The following is a 21,319-nucleotide window of genomic DNA, read 5'->3' as shown; positions in this document are numbered from 1 at the left end:
ATATATATTTATATTTAGGTGGGAAAGAAATCTGGTCTCTGTTGATCTTCCTTAGCTGAAAGCAAATTAAAAGGAAATAAAATACAGCCAACAGTTTATAATGGCAATCATGTACAATTACATTCTCAGTCCACAGGCTTGCTGATATCCTGATGTACACTGCCTGAGTCCAGACTTTCAGCCCCTTTTCCTGTCATGATAGGTTTTTTCTTTATTATTCCAAATATATTTTCCTTCTTACAGCTGTCTCAAACAGTTTAAAGGAGAGTTTTATCTTTTTTAAAAAACATATCTGTTTTAAGTTTTTGATGTAATTCAAATAATCCTCTCTTTTCTGCCAAATGAAAGAGCAGTTTGTTCCAAAGGAGAATTCAAGCTTTTTTTTCTTAGGAGCTTTCAAATTCGAATAGGTATTTTTCAATTAAAAATAAGTAAGCCTAAAACCCTAGTGCCTAGACTTAATCTATGAAATCCATTTCAGTGGAGTATATTATTTTATTATATATTGAATAAATGAAAAGGCACTAGAATATGTTGTACACATAGAAGGGTATCCAAAGGCATGCACTATAAATTAACTGAATCACAGATGTAATGTTAATAATGCAAGTTGGAACAAATTTGATCTTTAGTAATTTTCATTTTGATTGTGACAGCTTCTCCTTTGGATGAACATCATGAAATATTTTGAGTTTATGATTAGTACAATCACTTTTAGAATGTAGTGTTATACTCACATGCACGAAATACAAATTAAAAAAAAATATCCTGCTTGGCCCCGGGCCGCCATGCGGCCCGGGTGCGAGGGTCCCTGCCATGATTCCAGCCTAACACAGCCAAGCTTTCCACCACCTGCACAGGTACATGGGGTGCGAGGCTCTCGGGCAGCCAGTGCGCCATTTGGTGCCAGGCTTCGCCTGCTGGCCGCCCGGCCAGGAAGTTCTGGAATTTGGTTTCTCTGATATGCTGCATGAGACGCTCTGTGCTGAACCCACAGTCCTCTGAGAATATGTATTAGTCCTTAAGCTTTTCAAAGGCATTTAATCTTCCTCTGAAGAACCTGTAGTCACTTTCTAGTGCCGATCGCCAACATCAGCTCACTTAAAAGGCAAAATTCCGGGCTTTTCCAGCAGGATGCCCCATTACCTGATAGGATGAGGGATCAGCAGAGGGGTCACAGAAGGCAGGACTATGACACTGACTGGCATTCAAGAACCATACTTGGGGCTAGAATGTGTGAGGCATGCGTGGACCAATCCCCTGACACTCTGACCCCATTGGACGGTTTAGAAGGGCCGGTGGAGTCTATGCAGGAGGCATGACAGTCTATAGGACGCTCTGGGCTGACCAGAGCAACCTCTGGCATAGTTAACACTGGCTGGCAACAGGCCTGGCTGGAGAGCGTGGTGGAGGCCTTGGCTGCGTGGAGCCTACCACTAAGGGGCACAGGAACTGGAGGGAGGCTGAGTTCTGGTCGGGTCACAGTTGTAATCCCTTGGCACAAATATCAATTCGGCTTTGACGCACCATGCCGGATTAGACCACAGCACAGTTTGGTGCTCCGGAGGACCAGGATAGACGTTGGACGGGCTCGGCTAGGCCTCAACCCCATCTGAGCCATATATGAGATACGCGTGGGTATGGACGAGCCGTGGCTGGGCTGAAACTCTCAACAGCAGGAACCAGAATGGATTGAAGAGCGGAGCTGGCCGAAGGACCTGCAGGAATGCGTGAAACCCGACACCATGAAGGAGTCGGAGGGAGGAACCTGAACAGTTCCTCTGACAGGACACTGACTCTACAAATAAACGCAAGAAGCATGGAGGTAAATAACCCAGAAGAGGCTTTGGAATGTGACCCACTGGAATACACTTGGCTCGGGTTGGGGCAGACCAGGCGGAGTCGGTTCACGTCATCCATTGGCAAGCCCAAGTGCTGAAACTGTGTGGGGGCCTGGCCGGGTTTGGTTGCAATAAAAAAAAAAAAAAAAAAAAAACAGTACAAAACACAAAATGCCAAGGTGAAATGGTCTGTGCTAGTAGGGAATGCAACACCCGACCAGCACTCCTCCCACTGGTTTAGGTGAGGGACGAGAGTGTGATGGGCAGAGCCGGGGAGAGATGCGATACTCATTGGTTCCAATAGAGGTCGGGGCTCAGAAGAGAACCAATCCAGGGGTTAAAACCATCAGCTGATCGAAGTGATGGACGGTGGCGGGCACTGTGCTTACTAGTAGTACATGTAGGAGCCTGGACTGGGAATGCCTCAAAGTTTTTTATAGGGGGATTCCCCTGAACAAAATGGAGGAATCAAAGCATTAATCAAAAAAAGATGGAAAATGGAGTAGATGAATCAACCACCTCAGCTTTATGCTTGCAGCGGAAAACTGGACAAGGGGACACCCTAAGACGGACTATGTCAATCAGTGGACTCTGCACCAGCCTCATCATACCTGGACTGTTGCTGATGATATGTTGGAGCTTCTAATTGATCGAGGTGACGCTCTGCTGGCTCTGCCTACAAACCTGAGAGGGCCTCCCTAAGAGGCCGTTGAACTTGAACTGGACAAGTGGGATGCTGGACTCTATATGGTGTGAACTTTTAATTAGGGAATCTCAACGGAACTTGAGCTGTGGTTATGCATCAAGGTGAAGGAATTCATGATGGGGGAAGGGTTTGGGGTGAAGGGGGTGGGGGAATCCCAGTACCTATGAAATTGTGTCATGTAATGCAATGTAATTAATGAATAAATGAATATTAAAGAAAAAAAATATCCTGTAGGGGCTAGTGTCATGGTGCAACAGACTAAGCTGCTACTTGAGATGCCAGAATTCTATGAGTGCTTGGTTGAGCTCTAGCTTCTCCACTTCTGATGCAGTTCCCTAATGACAAACTTAGGAAAGCAGTGGAAGAAGGCCGAAGAACTGGGGCTTTTACCCCAGATGAAGCTCCTAGCTCATGACTTGGTCTGACCCAGCCCTAGCTATTGTGGCTAGTGAACAGAAGACTCATTCTGCCTCTTCCACTTCTCCGTTTAACTCTAATTGTGTTTTTCAAATTCATAAACATTTTTAAAAAGGGAACCATGTAGCGCCGGTTCTAATCCCGGCGTCCCCACTTTCCATCCAGCTCCCTGCTTGTGGCCTGGGAAAGCAGTTGAGGACGGCCCAATGCATTGGGACACTGCACCCATGTGGGAGACCCGGAAGAGGTTCCAGGTTCCTGGCTTCGGATTGGCGCGCACCGGCCCGTTATGGCTCACTTGGGGAGTGAATCATCGGATGGAAGATCTTCCTCTCTGTCTCTCCTCCTCTCTGTATATCTGGCTTTCCAATAATAATAAATCTTTAAAAAAAAAAAATGGGGAACCATGTAGAAATTTTTTACAAAGATTTGAATGTGTTTTTTTGGCTAAAACTTATACTTCTATAGTTTATTCATATGCTCATATAAATTTATAAATATCAGATTTTTATGTATTATTCAGAGGTTTTTCTCTATTACATTGTACATGTACAAGATGTACCTCTGTAATAGTTTTTTGGCCATAAACTTTAGTACCTTATTCAAGCATATATTTCTTAACACTTAATTGAAATACAGTTATGTGTACCAAGAAATGTACATGAGCATACAATAAATGACATTTGGCCATTGTATCACTCTTGCAACCAATGCAGAAATTAAGAACATTACCAGTACCCTGAGAGTCTTTACTATTATCCATGCTCTGTGTCTTTCACTGAAGCTTGGTTGATTCTAAGATAGGAGCCTGGTGCTTCCTCTGAGTCTCCTATGTGGATGAAGGGGCCCAAAGTCTTGGGCCTTCCTCCTAGGACACAAACTGTTGCCTGTATAGGAAGCTGATGTCCACAGGCAGAGGGATTAACTTGCTAGGCCACCTTATCAACTCTACTCATTCAGGTTTTGCACTCTATATATTAAGCTCCACTATAAAGAGAAAATCTGATACTTGCCTTTTTGGATCTGGCTTAATTCAGTTAACGCAATGATCTCCAATTGCATCCATTTTAATGTGGGTATAAGGATTGCATTGTGGGACCAAAAGTAGGAACTAAAGCCAAGTGGAAAGGTTTAGATGTATTGAGGGAAACAGGGCAAATCTAATAGGAAGTTCATTTTCAGCACCTGAAGTTTTTGTAGTACTGTTCTCAACAGTACGACCTGGCTAGATGTTTGTGTTTCCACAGTGAGACAAAGATTGTAATAGCATGATGGTCTCCAGTTGGAACCAACTTGTTACAAATGGTGGAATTTCGTTCTTTTTAATGTAGCACAGTTTCTTTATCTTTGATGGGTATCTGAGTTGTGACCATTATACTAAGTGAAGTAAGCTAGTCCCAAAAGGACAAATACTGTATATTCTCTCTGATAGAAGACAACTTTCATGCAAAATATAAAATAAATAGATGTATAGGTAAGCAAGTATATTCATACATTCTTATAGATGAACTATATAATGGAGGCTGGCATACCAGGAAGTGAAGCTACACTGTAGTATGCATCTTTACTCCCAAATAAAAAAAGGACTTGCAATGGAATTGTTATTTAAACCTTGGAAGTTTGGTACTAGATTTTCTTCCATTGGCTATACCTACAATGCCATGATACATTTAAATAACAAGAGTTTAAACTTGTAACTATTACCAAAGGACTACACAACTGTGATAATATGGCTGAAAATGATGCGAGGGGAAAATGGGGAAGGGGGAGGGGAGAGTGATGGGGAAATCACTGCACCCACAAAACTATATCATGGAAAATAATGATTATAATAAAAAAACAGACTGTGATAGGATAGCACTTAAGCAAGTTGTTCAGTATTGCAACATTTTAGCATTAAAAAACATAATCCTTTTTATGTATGTTTCATTTTAGTATGTGAAGTCAGAAACATTATTCTACAAAAGTTGGTAAAACTTTCTAATTCAGAATAACAGCAAGAGAAGATTCCCTTTTTCTCTAAAAAAGAGAATTCACCTGCTCTCTAAATTTTTGAGGTTAGTGTAGTTTTTGAGTCTCCTTGCAACAGTTTTGGCTCGCATAGCAGGGCATAAAAATCATCCTTTATTCATCTTAAAAATTTTATATCTCTCCTAGAAATTTCCTGAAAAATAACAGCTAATACCTGTTGAATGCTTTCTGTGTTGATATTATAGTAATATATAAGAACTATCTCATAGGAGCATTCTGAAAACTATGTTAGAGAAGTACTGTTTTTGTCTCTTTCCAATAGATAAGAACACCAAAAATCTGTGTGCCCAGAACTAGAGGATGGGGATAAGGATCTCAGAAGTATCTATAACTGTAGAGTTCGAGTTCCTAACCTGATATTGCTTCCAGAGAACTAAATGAGACCTGTTGGCGTGTTGAGATAGCTTTACATCCTCCTCATAGGTTTTGTGCATTATAAGAAGCAACTGTTGTCTTATTTATGCTGTATTTTACAAATACATGAAAACTAAAATATTCAGGAGATATAGTAGATAAGCTAGACCCCCTTTTTAATTGATGGGGTAACCATGATTTGGTTAAATTTTTGACAATATAAGGGTACTTAAACAATGAAATTAGTTTATTTTGGTGCCAAAATGTTTTGAAATCCATGCGTAGTAGTCTCATAATGTGCATTTTATGAAGTTTTTGAAGACTTCTTATGTGCATGGACTTGAAATCATGTTTACAAGGAGTGTTCAGATTTCATAGAAAATGTTTATTATAAACAAATTAAGCACAAATTTAAACCTTTGTTTTTGTATTCCCCAAAGTTTGTCTTTTAATTGTACTTTCCTCTGAGTTCTCTGAAGTTTATAGCAAGATTTCAGATTCATTTGCCTCTTGATTCAGTTCTTACACCATAAAGGCTTCAATGCCCATGACATGTACAAGTGCTAAATGGGATGTGGGACAGACTGAACAAGTCTGCTGTACATAGTGTCAAGCATGGGAACCAGGGTAGGGAGCAGGCCTAGTGAGGGCTATGGGGAGTCGCCCCACCTAGGCTGCAGCTCCCACTGGTTTGCGTGAGGACCGAGTATGAAGTGGGCAGGATTGGGTTGGACTGCAACACTCATTGGTTCGCGTGGAAGACAGGGCTGGAAAACAGAACTGACCCAGCTATTGCAACCACCAGCATGTGCATAAGCTGATTGGGGTGACGGACGGTGCCGGACCCTGTACTGCAAACTCACATAAGAATCAGGTCTGGGATCACTTCAGACGAAGTTCTTTGGAGATCCCTCCAACTCAACCGCTAATCTCAAAACGCCAATCATAAAGAGACTGTGTCAGCCAGTGGATTCTGAAGAGATTTCATCGCGCTTGGAACAGCGAAATTGGCAGCAACTCAGAACTGTTGAAGTATCAAAACTGCTTGAGCAGGACGCTCGGAGTGTGCCTCGCTTCGGGGACCTGGGACGGGTGGGAGGCTGGGTGGGGCTTCTCCCTTTGTTTCTCCTCTGACCCCAGATACAGGGGGGGAAATGATATTAATGTGGAAACAATGGTATTACCCACTTTCCTGTAGCCCTTGACCCTTTATGCCCTAATCAACTATGTAAGACTATCGAAATAAAAAATATATTAAAAAAGGAATATGTTTGCAGCTAAACTTGCTTATACATGCAAAGATTGTCATGAGTGTTGTGTGTGTGGTGGTCATTTGGGAGTGAACCAATGGATCGAAGAGCTTTTTCTCAGTTTCTCTTTGTGCAATGCTACCTTTCAAACAAATAATTAAATCTTTAAAAAGAGATGCCACTTGAATCTTGTTAAAGAAAGAAAATTTATAAGTTCAGATAAATTGTGGAAAATGTATGCAGTATTACACCACCTGCGAAAAGGGTCTGTGTGTATTTTATTATGTCAAATCTTTCATGAAACATATAAACACATATATGTTTATACATTAGACATACATATATGTATATGTGGGTGTGCACATATGTACAGCAACCACTAGTTTATGGAAAATTCTCTGTATAAGAACTCAATACTTCATTTTCTGAGACATTATAGTGACAATTTAAAAAATAATTCACTTTGTATTCCAGAGTAGTGGATTATTTAAAATTGGTACAAGGTACTTTTATAATAAAAAAGCTTCTTAGATGAAATATTGAGTGAATGTGGTAATTTCTAGCTATGATGTTATGGGAGATGGGCGTGAGGAAGCCTCTTCAGATTAGCTTTACAGCCTCTGAACTGGAAACTTTTAAAAACAGTTGAGAAGCAAAATACTGTTGAAATGAACATTTAAAATCTCAAGTGTTTACAGGCAATCCATCTCTTATGGATGATCAGTTAATTAATCACAAGAATTTATTGGGAGAGATACAGATAGCTAGGAAGTGCAAAAATACAAGATTCACTGCAAAGATAGGTTTGACTCTACAAAGCTACATATTGAAACAAGGAAGAATCATTCCATAGGAAGATGAGCAAAACAACCCCTAATCATATCAGCATCAAGATTTTTGATGAAAGTTATCTTGTATTAGAGCAAACTTGTGATATCTGATCTTTTGGGATTGGCTCATTTCCCTTAGCATGATGGTCCTCAATTCAGCCTAATTGGCTGCAAATTATTGTATTTTATTATTTTTAACAGCCGAATAGTACTCCGTAGAATGAAAGAACCACAATTTCTTTATCCAGTCCTCTGTTGATGGGCATCTAGGTTGTTTCCACGTTTTTGCAATTGTTAATTGTGCTGCATGTTGCTTTGTCAAGTATCAGGTCCTTTGGATATATTCCCAGGAGTGCAATTGTTGGGTTATATCCACCAGTGCCACAAGAGTCATGCACTGGCATTCATTCCTACAATAACGTTTTGACTCCTGTTTTTACCACTCTTCTGAAGCATTTTTATTTTAGTAGCATGATTTTTAACTTCACGTTGATGAAAATGTATTATTTTCGCCCCGATGTGGGCTGTGTTAATTGACTCTGTAACTTAGGGGATACATAATGGAAATGTAGCAGGGACTGATATGTTCAGGTATAAAGACAAAATGTTGTATATCACTATTCATACAGACCAGAGATGGATTCCCAGTGGAAGACTTGAAACTATCCTAACAGTAACATGATGGACTCCCTAACAATGTCCATGCCTACATTGTTGGGAGACACTTCAACAACAACACGATGGATTTGTGACTGTTCATGAAGGACATCCATTGTAAAACTAGAGGGGAAGTCAGTGTGGGGGAGAGAGGTAGGGGAACTTTGGGGAAGGGCATGGGCAACCCAAGAACCTATGGAACTTATAAAATGAAATATGTTAAAATAAAAAACAGTTTAGAACACATCACTTTTACAATAAAATGTATTTTAAATGTAGAGAATTTAAAAAAATGGGTATGATATTTTTCTAATAATTATGTACTATGAAATAATAGTGTTATTAAAACTAAATTTAAGATGTGATTTTTTAAAGATTTAATTATTTTTGTTGGACAGTCAGATATACAGAGAGGAAGATCTTCTGTCCAATGATTCACTCCCCAAGCAGCCGCAATGGTTGGAGCTGAGCCAATCCAAAGCCAGCAGCCAGGAGCTTCTTCCAGGTCTCCCACATGGGTGCAAGGTCCCAAGGCTTTGGGCCATCTTCGACTGCATTCCCAGGCCACAGGCAGAGAGCTGGATAGGAAGCAGGGCCGCCGGGATTAGAACTGGCGCCCATATGGGATCCTGGCATCCAAGGCAAGGACCTTAACCACTATGCTATCGTGCCGGGCCCGATGTTGTGATTTAATTACATTGATACGAGCTACATCATCTGCTTTTGTTAACATTTTATCATAGAGGTGCTGTCTCATCATCTTATAAGCTAGGTCTTTTCTAACTTCCAGTAACTTAATTAAGAGTTACTTTATTTCTCTAAGTAGGATTGTTTCTGATTAAAGTTTTAGTAATTAAACCTTTCACAGTAAATGAGATTTCAGCAATGTAAAGTTGATAGCCATTTTACTGTATGTTGCTATTCAATTGAGCACAATTTTCTTGCAGGAAGATACCATGCTTCTTAACTCTAGGATATTTATCAAAAACAATTATCAGTTTGAAGCTGCATTTTTTTTTCAAAAGACAACATTTTAATGTCAACCAGTAGTATTTTAACATTATGCTTAGGCATGGAATATACTGGGAAATAGAATGGCTAATGAATGCTGACATAAGCATAGGTAAAAAAAAAAGTATCACTTTCTTTGGGGGATTTGTTTTTCAGGTGCAGCTTTGAAGGTATCAGCTGAGCAATTCACGGATGACCCCTGTTTTCTCCCGAAACGGGAGGCTGTTGTTCAAGCTGCCCGTGCCTTGTTGGCTGCAGTAACCAGACTCCTTATCCTTGCGGACATGATTGATGTCATGTGCCTCTTGCAGCATGTGTCGGCTGTAAGTAAAAAAAATTGGACTAGTTTAACTTGGGATTGTATTCCTTTCTAATTCCATTCTCTGAACCTGGCATTAATCCTGTGGTGTATTCTGTATTCTAATGTTTGTTTTTTAATATCACTCTTCAGGAGCTGGCCAAATTGGGATGTGAAGACTAATGTATGCTTCAAAGAATGAATTAAAAAATGATTCTTAAAGCCAGTGGAAAATCGGAGAACAAAATGTAGCTTGCATGTAACAAAGTGACTAAGAGAGGGTTATAGACTTTTGAACACTTAAATTGTTGTACCCCTTGTACATATAAATAATAACAGGATAATTATGTAGATAATGTATAATAAATATATGTGTGTGTGTATGTGTACATAAATAATTGGAGAAAGAAGTCTTCAAGCTTAAAATGCTTGGAAGTTTACCTTAGTTTGCAAATGCATGCCATTATGCCAGCCCCTTGTGTTCTTAGCTGAGAAATATTGTGGCAAAGAAATCTGTGTAATTTGTTTTAAACTAGTTTTCCCCAAATTGTTTTTACTCTATAATACATTAGTCTTGGAAGTTTCTAAGGCTATGCTTTGAGAAATACTTGTTTGGGATTTCTCTAATAATGCTTATGGTTATATTAAACTTCTGCTTGGAATCAGAATCGTATTGGAAAAATTCCAGGACCTTTATATGTTACCTGAATTAGAAAGATTGTTTCCCAGAAAATAATATATGTACATGTAAATACACACATATGATTATCAATAAATGGTCATATATATGATCACTAATAATGAAAATGATTATTGTTTTGTGAGACTCTGAGCTGATTTTGGATTATTATAAATTGTTGCAGACATCTTCCTCAAACTGAGCTTAAAGTTATATCAGCGTTTTTTCCATTTACTACTTGTAGTTTTGCTTCTTGGGGCAACACAGAATCAAGGCAATAATTAAGATATTTTTGAAATGATGATTACATTTGGCACTTACCTATAACTTCCCTTATCTGGGATTAAAAATTTCTTGAGCCTTGGATGTTCTTAATATAAAAGTTTCAGATCTCTCTGAGCATTCTAGAACTTTTGCATATTTTTTCTTGACAATGTCCCTTTTGAATAATTTTTAGTTTCCTGCTGAAATCTGCAATCTTTATTTTGTCCTATTTGAATATAGTGAGCAGAGTTATTCCATGTTCGGTTTTGAAGAATCCTGTGCGTGAACTCTTTGAGTGCCTATTTCATACTATCGTTTTCCTGGCTTTTGCTCACTCCGCTTACTTTGAACATTGCTTTTGTTGCAACTCATCCTGGGACATTCCCCACTATCTTGTTATCTCTTCAGTATCTTTAACATGAAGTATTCATCAAACCTTATTTGTTTCATTCAGCAGAGAATTGAATTGGATTACTAATTTTCTGTGATAAAAGATAGAAATCTTCCAAATCATCTCACTAAATTCTTCTTTATGGATATTCTACATTTTAGCCAACTTCCATAAAATATTATGAACAAAACCTCTTAAAATAAAAACAGACTCTCTGACCTGATTTTCCTGGAACATAATGGGATAATTATTTCTCTTATTTAGTTTTTAATATTACATTATCTGTTACAGTAGTCTTATGCTATTAATTCACATTAATTTATAAAATTGTTCATTTATTGGAAATAAAGAATTATAGAGCGAGAGAAATGGGAAGGGGGCTTCCATTCACGGGTTCGCTCCCCAGATGATGCAACAGCCAAAACTAGGAGCTTCTAGTTCTTTTGTGTGGGTGCAGGGGCCTATGTATTTGTGACATTTTTGCTGCTTTCCCAGGACATTAGCAGGGAGCTGGATGAGAAGTGGAGCAGCTGGGACTTTCACTGGAATCCATACAGGATACTTCTATAGCAGTCAGTGGCTTTACCCACTGTGTCACAGTGCCAACCCTTATTGACTTTTATTTTGAGAGCACTTGGAAATCCAGTTCTTGGGCCCAGCATGATACCCTAGAGGCTAACGTCCTCATTTTGCATGAGCTGGGATCCCAGTGGCCACTGATCCTAATCCCTGAGGCCCTGCTTCCCATCCAGCTCCATGCCTGTGGCCTGGGAAAGCAGTTAAGACAGCCCAAAGCCTTGGGACCCTGCGCCCGCATAGGAGACCCAGAAGAAGCTTGGGCTCCGGGCTCCGGGCTTCGGATTGGCTTAGGTGCAGCTGTTGCGACCACTAGGGGAGTGAATAATGGATAGAAGATTTTCCTCTCTGTCTCTCCTCTTCTGTATATCTGATTTTCCAATAAAAATATTTAGAAAATATTCTAAATCTCTGAACTCAATCTCTGTCATCCACATGTTACTAGATTGATTTATTTATTTTTAATGAGAAAATAGATATATTACATGCATATTCATTGGACTTTATCAAGTTAATTTTGGATTTTAAAAAAATCCAAAATCAGTATTGGAAAGAGAGACTTACATATAGAAGGAAAATAAGGGAGAGATCTGATCTTCCATCTACTGGTTTACTCCCCAAGTGCCTGTAGTAGCCAGAGCTGATCTGATCTGTAGCCAGGAGTCAGGAACTTCTTTTGGTCTCCCACGTGGGTGCAGGATCCCAAGGCTTTGGGCCATTCTTTTTTTTTTTTTTTTTTTTAAAGATTTATTTTAGTTTTTTTTATTACAAAGTCAGATATACTGAGAGGAGGAGAGACAGAGAGGAAGTGGAGCTGCCAGAATTAGAACCAGCAGCCATATGGGATCAAGGCGAGGACCTTAGCCACTAGGCCACACTGCCGAGCCCGGGCCATTCTTTATTTCTTTCCCAGGCACAAGTGGGGGATAGATGTGAAGTGGAACAGCTTGGATGTTAACCGACCCCCATATGGGATCCTGGCACACTGAAAGCAAGGACTTTAGCCACTAGGCTACTGTTCCAGGCCCAATTTTGGATGTTTTTGATTCTTACTTTTATCTTCCTCTACTAACTGGTGTCATGTTCAAATTTCTTTCACCAAGTTATTCGTAAAAAAAGTTTAATGACATGGAAAAAAGTATCATATCATCTTTTTAGATAACAGCATTCAAATGTTAACACACTTTGAGTAAAGTTATTGAAATGTGTCTTTAGTTTGCTTTAATGGACTGATAAATGATCCATACTTCTTAGGCTCAGAATTTTTTTCAAAGACTTTGAAATTGGGATATATTTTTGGTGGCATTATGGGTTTCAGTGTAGTAACCTTGATACAGAGGAAATGAAGTCAGTTTGGCCTTATTTCATAATACGGTAAAAGCTCTCAGTGACCATTGCTTTCTTGACTTCATTGTATTTCTTTTTTTTCTGAACTTCATTTTTTACTTACTCATAAGCTTCTGATCAAAAACCACTTGTCTGCATATAATTTCCTTGCCTTTATGATCAGGAATACCTGTACTCTCATTCCGTGTTCTATGAGGTCTTCTTCCCAGTGTTCTTCCCAGGACTTCTGCCAATTCTCTGAGGGCTCATGTTCTCTGAGTTACCTCTGACTACAAATTTTTGCTTCTGCTGAAAGGTCTTCATATCTAAATTTTTCTTCTTTTTTTGCATTAGGTTAATCCAACCAGGACTCAAGCTGGTACTCTAAATGTAATACTGGTGTCTTGGGCAGAGGGAATACATAGAAACTATTGTTTGTATTGATAAAAATTAAAATGTAATAAAAACAAAATTGTGTCATTGTGTCAGGCCAACATAGCAAGCTTTTGAACATTTTTTTTTTAAAGATTTTATTGTTATTGGAAAGCCGGATATACAGAGAGGAGGAGAGACAGAGAGGAAGATCTTCCATCCGATGTTTCACTCCCTAAGTGAGCCGCAACGGGCTGGTACGTGCCAATCCGATGCCGGGACCAGGAACCTCTTCCAGGTCTCCCATGCGAGTGCAGTGTCCCAATGCATTGGGCCGTCCTCGACTGCTTTCCCAGGCCACAAGCAGGGAGCTGGATGGGAAGTGGAGCTGCCTGGATCAGAACCGGCGCCCATATGGGATCCTGGGGCTTTCAAGGCGAGGACTTTTAGCCGCTAGGCCACGCCGCCGGGCCCCAAGCTTTTGAACATTGACAGCAGTGTGCCCCTTTTCTTTTATATTCTAAACTTATAAGAAAAGATTTTGAAAAAGATTTGTTTTATTTTTATTTGAGAAGCAAAGTTATATAGAGGAGAGAGAGAGAGAGAGAGAGAGAGAGATCGAGATCTGCCATCTGTAGGTTCATCTCCCAAATAGAAACAATTGCCAGAGCTGAGCTGATCTGAAGCTGGGAGCTAGTAGCTTCTTGTTGGTCTCCCACGTGGATACAGGGTCCCAAATTCTTGGGATATCCTTTGCTGCTTTCTTAGGTCATAAGTAGAGAGCTGGATGTGAAGTGGAGCAACTGGCACACACACCAGTGCTCATATGGGATGCCAGTGTCACAGGTAAAGGCTTAACCTACTATGCTATGGTTCCAGCCCCTATATTCTAAATTTTTGTAATGATCCCTTCCAGAACAAAACCATGTGCAATATCTAAGTAAATTTTGAATCTGGGGCCCGGCGGTGTGGCCTAGCGGCTGAAGTCCTCGCCTTGAACGCCCCGGGATCTCATATGGGCGCCATTTCTTTTGCTTAAAACAATTTCTTTTTGCTTCAAATATTAATATTTGTAGTACATTAATATAGTATTCTTTTGGCTGTTATCCTTTTACTGCATTTGTCTTCAGAAGCTTGTAGTATTGTTTCAAATTGCTACTTGGGGCTATTGAGATCTGTTTTCTAGTGCTTTCAGTAAAGCATTTTTTGACTACTGTTGTATTCACAACGCTGTGAATGTAGGATTTCTTGTTATGTTACAGGTTGCATCCAGCATCTTGTAGAAATGCATAATATTTTAAATAAGAAAAAATGAAAACTGTTGAGTTGGCTCTTGTTTAGAGCAATGCTACTTGATTTTTTTAATCCATTATGGGAATTATTAAGTTTCTGGAGCTGTGGAGTTATTTAAATCAATTGGTCTGATTCCAAAAGGAAGTAAAGCTGTTGCCTGAGGGTGGGGAAAGTATTACTTGCTGTAGCAGTGCTTGCATTTTTCTTGTGGTATCAGCAGATTTCTTCTTGTCTTCCTTCTCAAATTACTCCATGAATCTTCCTAATTTTCATGATATCATTGGCTGTATAGTTTGTAAAGAACACTGGTTTGATTTACTTAAACATGTATTTTCCAGAAAAAGGAAACAGTTTATTTAGTAAGGAAAGACTGCTGAGTCAAACTGTGTTTCCCGTGTGTGTGTGTGTGTGTTTTGATGATTCTCTTTCTAGCAAAAACTGATTTCAGCTATTTTAATGGGAGATGAGCAGTCACAATCTCTGTCATTTTGTTTGATGGATTGCTTTTATTGTTTGTGAACAGAAACAGTTTTATTAGAAAACATACTCTGGGAGGGTTTATAGTGTCTGCTTACTTTTACACTAAGTATTTCAGCAGTATTGTTTAAGTTTAGCAGTATTGTTCCCAGCTTTCAGTTCTTGTCTAACCTGTGATAGATGATGATGTAGTCCAGAGGATAGATTTGGCTTTGCTTCTCAGTTCAGATATCATTTTAATATACAGTTTTAATACTCTTAGAACAGACCCAAGTTTATTTTCAGTTCATGTTGAAAAAGTGGCCTTTTAAAAAAGTATGTATTAGAATGAGTCAAAGAATTACCAAAATATAAATTTAGAGTTTAGGAAGTTATTTTTTGGGTCCTTGGTTCATTTTAACTAGCAATCAAAACTTTAAACTGATAAATTCCAGAATAATAAAATCTCTGTGATTAATAGTGCTTCCTTGTCTTACTTATCTTCAACAGGGAGATCATTTATTTTGAGAAATAATCATTATAATGGAACTGCATCATACTGAAATAATGTGAAAAAGCTCAGAGATCTGTTTCAATGACCAAGCACAGTGACCAGTTAGAATAATCATCAAATCAAATCAATATCAAATTTCTTTAAAATATAAAGCTCAGCTTAGTCTTTCTTGTTTGTTTGGTTTTTAGTTTAGTTTTCAGGTATGAGTTATGGAATGAGGAGAGGGAGGGAGTAAGGAGAATGGGAGGAAGAGAGAGAATGAAACAACGAAATATACATTAACAATATGATACTAAACTTTCTGCATTTGCCAAAGACTGCATTGCCTTGATGCACTTGAATAGCGGAATATTAGACTTGTAAGGTTGCTGAAGGAATGTACTACTCTAGTAATGTGGGAGAAAATGGTGGGAGGAGAAAAAAGGGGAGGGAGAAAGGGGAAGGAAATGGAGAATCTCCATACGTACAAAACTGTATCATGGAAAATAATAAAAAATAATTTAAATAAAAAAGGAGGGAGAGAGTTAAAGATTTTTCATTGGCTAGTTCACTGCCTAGATGATTGCAAAGGCTGGAGGTAGGCCAGGTTGAAGTCAGGAGCCAAGAGCTTCTTCCAGGTTTCCCATGGGTAACGGACTAAGCATTTGGATTATCTTATGCTGCTTTCCCTAGGCCATTGGCAGAGAGCTCGATAGCAAGTGGAGAAGCAGAGTCTTGAACCAGCACTTATACGGGATGTAACATCACAGGTGATAGGTTTTCCTGTTATGTCAAAATGCTGGCCCCCATCTTACATTTATCTTCAGTATTTCAGCTTCATATATAAAGTAAAATTCTTACTCTATAGTATCTATAAGTGCACAAGTGGACAGATGGGATAGGTTATGTGTACTAGGGAATCTAATTGCAGGTTACCCTATAGATTTCTTTTTCCTTGTAATAAATAAAAATTGTATAGATTTTGAATACTCTGATGTGTAAATTATGTAATGTCATGTCAGGGAAAACATATCTGTCTCCTCAATTATTTGCCATTTCTGTATGGTGAAAACATTCACATTTTTTTTTGCAGCTTGATTTTTCATTCATATTAAAAGAACACCTTTTATATATTCAATTGGTATAGTTCCAAGAAGAAAGTCATACTCCTGACCTCTGAGTCCCCCAATAGTCCTCCTTCCCTTTCCGCTCTTCATCTGTTTTTGCAAAGGCATTATTTTTTATCCACTACATATTTACAGGCTTAAGTTCTCCAGTAATCATAATATTCGACAAGTAAAAAGTAGAAGATCACATTTCTATTGGAGTATAAACATGAGCTAAAAATGACAATGATAATCCCAAAGTTACTTTTTAAAGAAAAATATATGATGTATTATCATGGTCTGCATTCATCCAGCTATGCAATAGAAGACTAGAATTTCTTAATCCTTTCTAACCAAAACTAAATCCTCATTAACTAATCTTACCGCACTTCTTCCTACTTTTCTCAACCTCTGATAACCATCAGTGAGATCAATTTTATTAAATTCACATATATATGTGTGAGATCATGTGGTATCTCTCTTGTGTGCTTGGATTATTTCATTTAACATAAAAACTCTTGTTCCATCTAAGTTACTGTTAATTATGAAATTCCATTATTTTTAGAGGCCAAAAATATGTGCCATTTTGTCTTTGTCCATTTGTCATTTGATGGACACTTGGTTTTTTCATTTCTTGGCTATTGTAAATTGTGCTATAATAAGCATAGAAGTCTCATCCAAAAATTTCTTGATTTCTGTTAGATATTCCACAGTGGGATTGCTGTATCTTACAGTACTTCTATTTTTAGTATATGTGTATATATATATATATATATATATATATATATATATATATATATATATAAAAATATAAATTTTCAAGACATTTATTTGAATGACAGAGATACAGAGATGAAAAGAGAGAGATCTTCAAAACTTGGGCCATCTTCTTTTTCATCACTTTGGAAGGAACTGCATAGCAAGTGCAGCCTCTGACTAGAACTGGAATGTAAATAGGATGTCAATGTTGCAGGCAGTGGCTTACCCAGCTGGATTGTAATGAATTCCCGTTTTTGTGTTTTGAAGCCCCTCCATATTGTTTACCATAATGGCTGTACTAATTTATATCCCTATGAACAGTGTGTGTGGGTTCCCTTTTCTTTACATCCTTACCAGCACTCATCGTCTGCATTTTAGTTAGTAGTTAACCTAACTAGGATGCGGTGATATCTCTTTGTAATTTTCCTTATGATTAGTGATGTTGAGCACTTTTCATGTACCTATTGGCTATCTTACGTCTTTCTGTAAACAAAAAGTCTGTTTAGACTTTTTTTAGATAATCCTTTGTTCAGTTGGATTATCTGATATTTTTGCTATTAAATGTGTCCCTTTTAGGTTCTGGATATTATACTATAGATTTTATATGATTTCTCATGATAAGTATTTTTTTATGTGAAAAATATCCTAAATGAGTGAATCCTAAATGAGTGAAATCATAGTACTTTTAGAGTACTTTGAGTTCTTTTCCATCATGAATTTGGAGATGTAAGTTTGACAATAAAGGTTCCAGTGAAAATTTTCACCTTATGCAAACTCTGACTTACTTAAAATTCATGATGATGTATTGTTATTAGACTTTTCCCCTATTTGACGGATGTATTACTGAAAGTATTACTTTTTGCATGTTTCTGATTTTGAAGTGATACGAGTATATTTCCCCTGAAGTCCCATTTGGAGTTGTATGAAATTCAGAGATAAATGAGAACAAACAGCATTTAAGAAGTAGCAGTAGTGGGCCTGGTGCAATAGCCTAATGGCTAAAGTCCTTGCCTTACAAGTGCCAGGATTGCCATATGGGTGCCAGTTCTAATCCTGGCGGCCCTGCTTCCCATCCAGCTCCCTGTTTGTGACCTGGGAAAGCAGTTGGGGATAGCCCAAAACCTTGGGACCCTGCACCGCTGTGGGAGACCCAGAAGAGGCTCCTGGCTCCTGGCTTCAGATTGGCTCAGCTCCAGCTGTTGCGGCTGCTTGGGGAGTGACTCATCAGACAGATCTTCCTCTCTATCTTTCCTCCTCTGTGTGTATCTGACTGTTCAATAAAAATAAATCTTTTTTTAAAAAAAGCAATATTACTGCTTAAAGAAAAAGTGTAGAAGATAAAAAATGTTTAAGAATTAAATGGATTTTGGCAACATAGCTCAAATTAATTAATTCGTGAAATTACTAAAGTGTTTACTGTTACATGTGGTATATTTTGATTTGAACACAGTGAAAAGGAATTGAGAAGTGAGCAAGGCACAAATAATGATCATGAAATAGAATATTTAGCGTAGAGGTTACTGAAGTTGTTCCAGAAGGGACGTGTCAGCTATGTTACAGAAGGGGGAAGTGAGCAGATTTTTTGCTATGTTTGATGGCTTGATGGATAGAATCAGTTCCCACTCAATACTCTCTTTTCCCGTTCTTTGAAACCTGATTCAGATTTCTTCACGTTTTCTGCATGGTCTGTGTATCTTAGTGTTTTTTTGTTTGCTTGTTTGTTTTTTTTAGGTTTGCATTGCGTACATGTTAATTTTCCTTACTTTTAAATACTCCCTCTCTCTTTTCCCTTGTTTTAGAGCTAATGGTAGATTATAGACAGCATAAGCATTGTAGTAAAAATCTCATTCAATCAAACTTTCTGAGTGTCAGTTTACTCACTTGTAGAAAAAGAAGAGAAATAGGAGTAACTATACTTCTTTGGAAGGTTAAATTGAAAAGCACAGAGCACCTGGGACTGAACAGGCACTCAATAAATGTCAGGGCCTTTCCCTTTCTCTAGTTTTCTCTGTAGCATATTAGTTCCTTGAGGTAAGAAAGTATATTTTATATTCATAGTGTCTTGTGCATAGTAGGGTCTAAGTGATTATTTGTGGATTTTAATTTACTGTCCTGCTGTCGAAGCTTAGCGCTGTTATTTCCCATTTCTTTTTCCTCTGTCATATTGGATTGAGATAAGCATGTTGCTTTCGTGAAATTGAGGATTTAATTTAGTATCATGCCATTCTAATTTGACTTATTTCATGAGTTTGATATAGTAAGGGTCTTATCATTTCCCTGGAAATTAAATTATGTTCTACAAAATCTTATTAACCTGTCTCATGGTATCATAGTCACAATAGAGTCTGGTGTTTTTAAGATGGTTAAGTTTCTATCTGTAGAAATCGTCCTAATGGCACAGAGTGAGAATGTGTCAAATAATGACATAAAGATAGAGCAAACATAAATGCTTGGCAGATTACATTACTTGACATTTTCAATTATTAACCTTCCACAGTATGTTCTAATTTACTAAAAATAAACCAAGAATTCTGTTTCCTATGAGCTGTTTTTGCGTAATTAATTATCAGTAGCAGACAGTAGTCTGTGCTTTACTTCCATTTGTCACCTTTGTGCTTATGTATTACCTGAGTTAAAAAGGAGAGCATTCTGATTCAGAACTGATTTCATAACTCAGTTGTGCTATAGAGCAGAAGTAAATAAACGTTTGCTGAAATATCAGATGTGCTTCCCTCATCAAAATGTTGTTTTTTTCTTCCTTATAAAACAGAAGCCTTTTTAAGAGATCTTCGCAGAAGTTATCTATTCTGTGTACATATTTCTACAGAGGCAAGCCAGGTCCCATGTAACTGTAGCAAAACACTACACAGGCAGCTACCTTTTCATAAATTCATTTGTTTTGATGATTGGGGAGTGGGAACTCTTTTAATGTTTTCTTATTTTGATTTGTATTTATACATTTATCTTTTCTTTAAAAGAAGCAGGGTATCTAATACACGAAATTTAAAAAATGAATTGTATTTTCATGTTAGGATGAGGAATAAATATACTTATTAAAGTTGCTTATGCTTAGCATACAGTTTTCAGTTTTTAATAATTATTTCTAACATTTCATTGAAAGATAATTAGCTAACATTTGTGATCTCTGAATTATGGATGGGAGAGATTTCAGGCTTGCTATTGACTTTTTTTGTATTAGCTAGTTTGGGATTTGAGAAAAATATTCTGTAATCTTAAATGATCTTTTATTTTCTATTTCAGTTTCAAAGGACCTTTGAGTCTCTTAAAAACGCCTCGAACAAATCTGACCTCCAGAAAACCTACCAGAAGTTTGGGAAAGAGCTGGAAAATCTGGATTACTTAGCCTTCAAACGTCAGCAGGTAGGAACCAGAGCTCTCTTTGGCAGAGGAAAGAAGCATGTTAGATTTCCTGCTGTCTTACTTGTCAGAGGTGTAGGTGGGTCTGGGAAGACTTACCTTCTAAAGGTTAGGGCACAAACAGGTTGTATTGGGTTGATCGACTGTGTTCTTATGACTCCCTGCAGTGTTCGGTATGGTCCTTGCTCTTAGATGTGTTGTTAGGGGTTACCACAGGTGTCCTTGTACCTCTCTGAAAGAACCTCCTGCTGGTTTGTGAAGGTCCAACTTCCCTTTCACTAAGAGTGTCTCAGTTGCTTAAAGGTAATCCTTATGATGGCTTCGTCAGATGGCATGTATGTTTGGCAGGATACCTGAGTAGAAAAATAATGTGAACCAGGAAAAGGTTGTGGACTTACATATAAAACTAAGGAAAAGAGTCACAATTATGCCAAAATATTAATTGACCTTCAACTTTTTAGTGTAGACAAAATTTACTCAATGTGGAAGATTCAAAAACAATATATGTTACAAATCCATATCTTTTTGCTTCTCCATGCCTGCCACAAGGTAAATCCAGAAGCAAAATATAATTTTTAAGATTCTTTTAGAATTTACATTTTATAAATCCAGTATCCCCAGTGATTAACTTCTGGGTCCTTCTGAGATGCTGGCTATCTTTCCTGAGCTGGACCCGCCACTAGGTGTCATAGTTGTAAAGCTCTTATTGCAATTCAATGTTTGATCAGAACTGTCAGTTGGAAGTTTAAATTAGGTTGCATGAAATTCGAGAATATGCTCAATAATGGATATAATCTAGAAAAATGATTAAATGGTTGTCCTGCATGGCCA

General features: G+C 38.0%; 1 protein-coding gene across 1 annotated transcript in view; it reads left to right on the top strand.

Moving 5' to 3' along the window:
* The window catches only part of CTNNA3 (catenin alpha 3), a 1,173,927-nt gene that overhangs the window by 73,585 nt on the left and 1,079,023 nt on the right, over positions 1-21,319 (top strand). The window contains exons 4-5 of the mRNA XM_058671693.1: positions 9,254-9,420; positions 20,372-20,491. Of these exons, the coding sequence (XP_058527676.1) occupies positions 9,254-9,420; positions 20,372-20,491 (287 nt within the window). The remainder of the gene's footprint in view (positions 1-9,253; positions 9,421-20,371; positions 20,492-21,319) is intronic.

The sequence above is a fragment of the Ochotona princeps genome, chromosome 13 (genome assembly GCF_030435755.1).
Source record: "Ochotona princeps isolate mOchPri1 chromosome 13, mOchPri1.hap1, whole genome shotgun sequence".
In the NCBI taxonomy this organism is placed as follows: domain Eukaryota; kingdom Metazoa; phylum Chordata; class Mammalia; order Lagomorpha; family Ochotonidae; genus Ochotona; species Ochotona princeps.
This window is presented reverse-complemented; position numbering and strand designations above follow the sequence as displayed.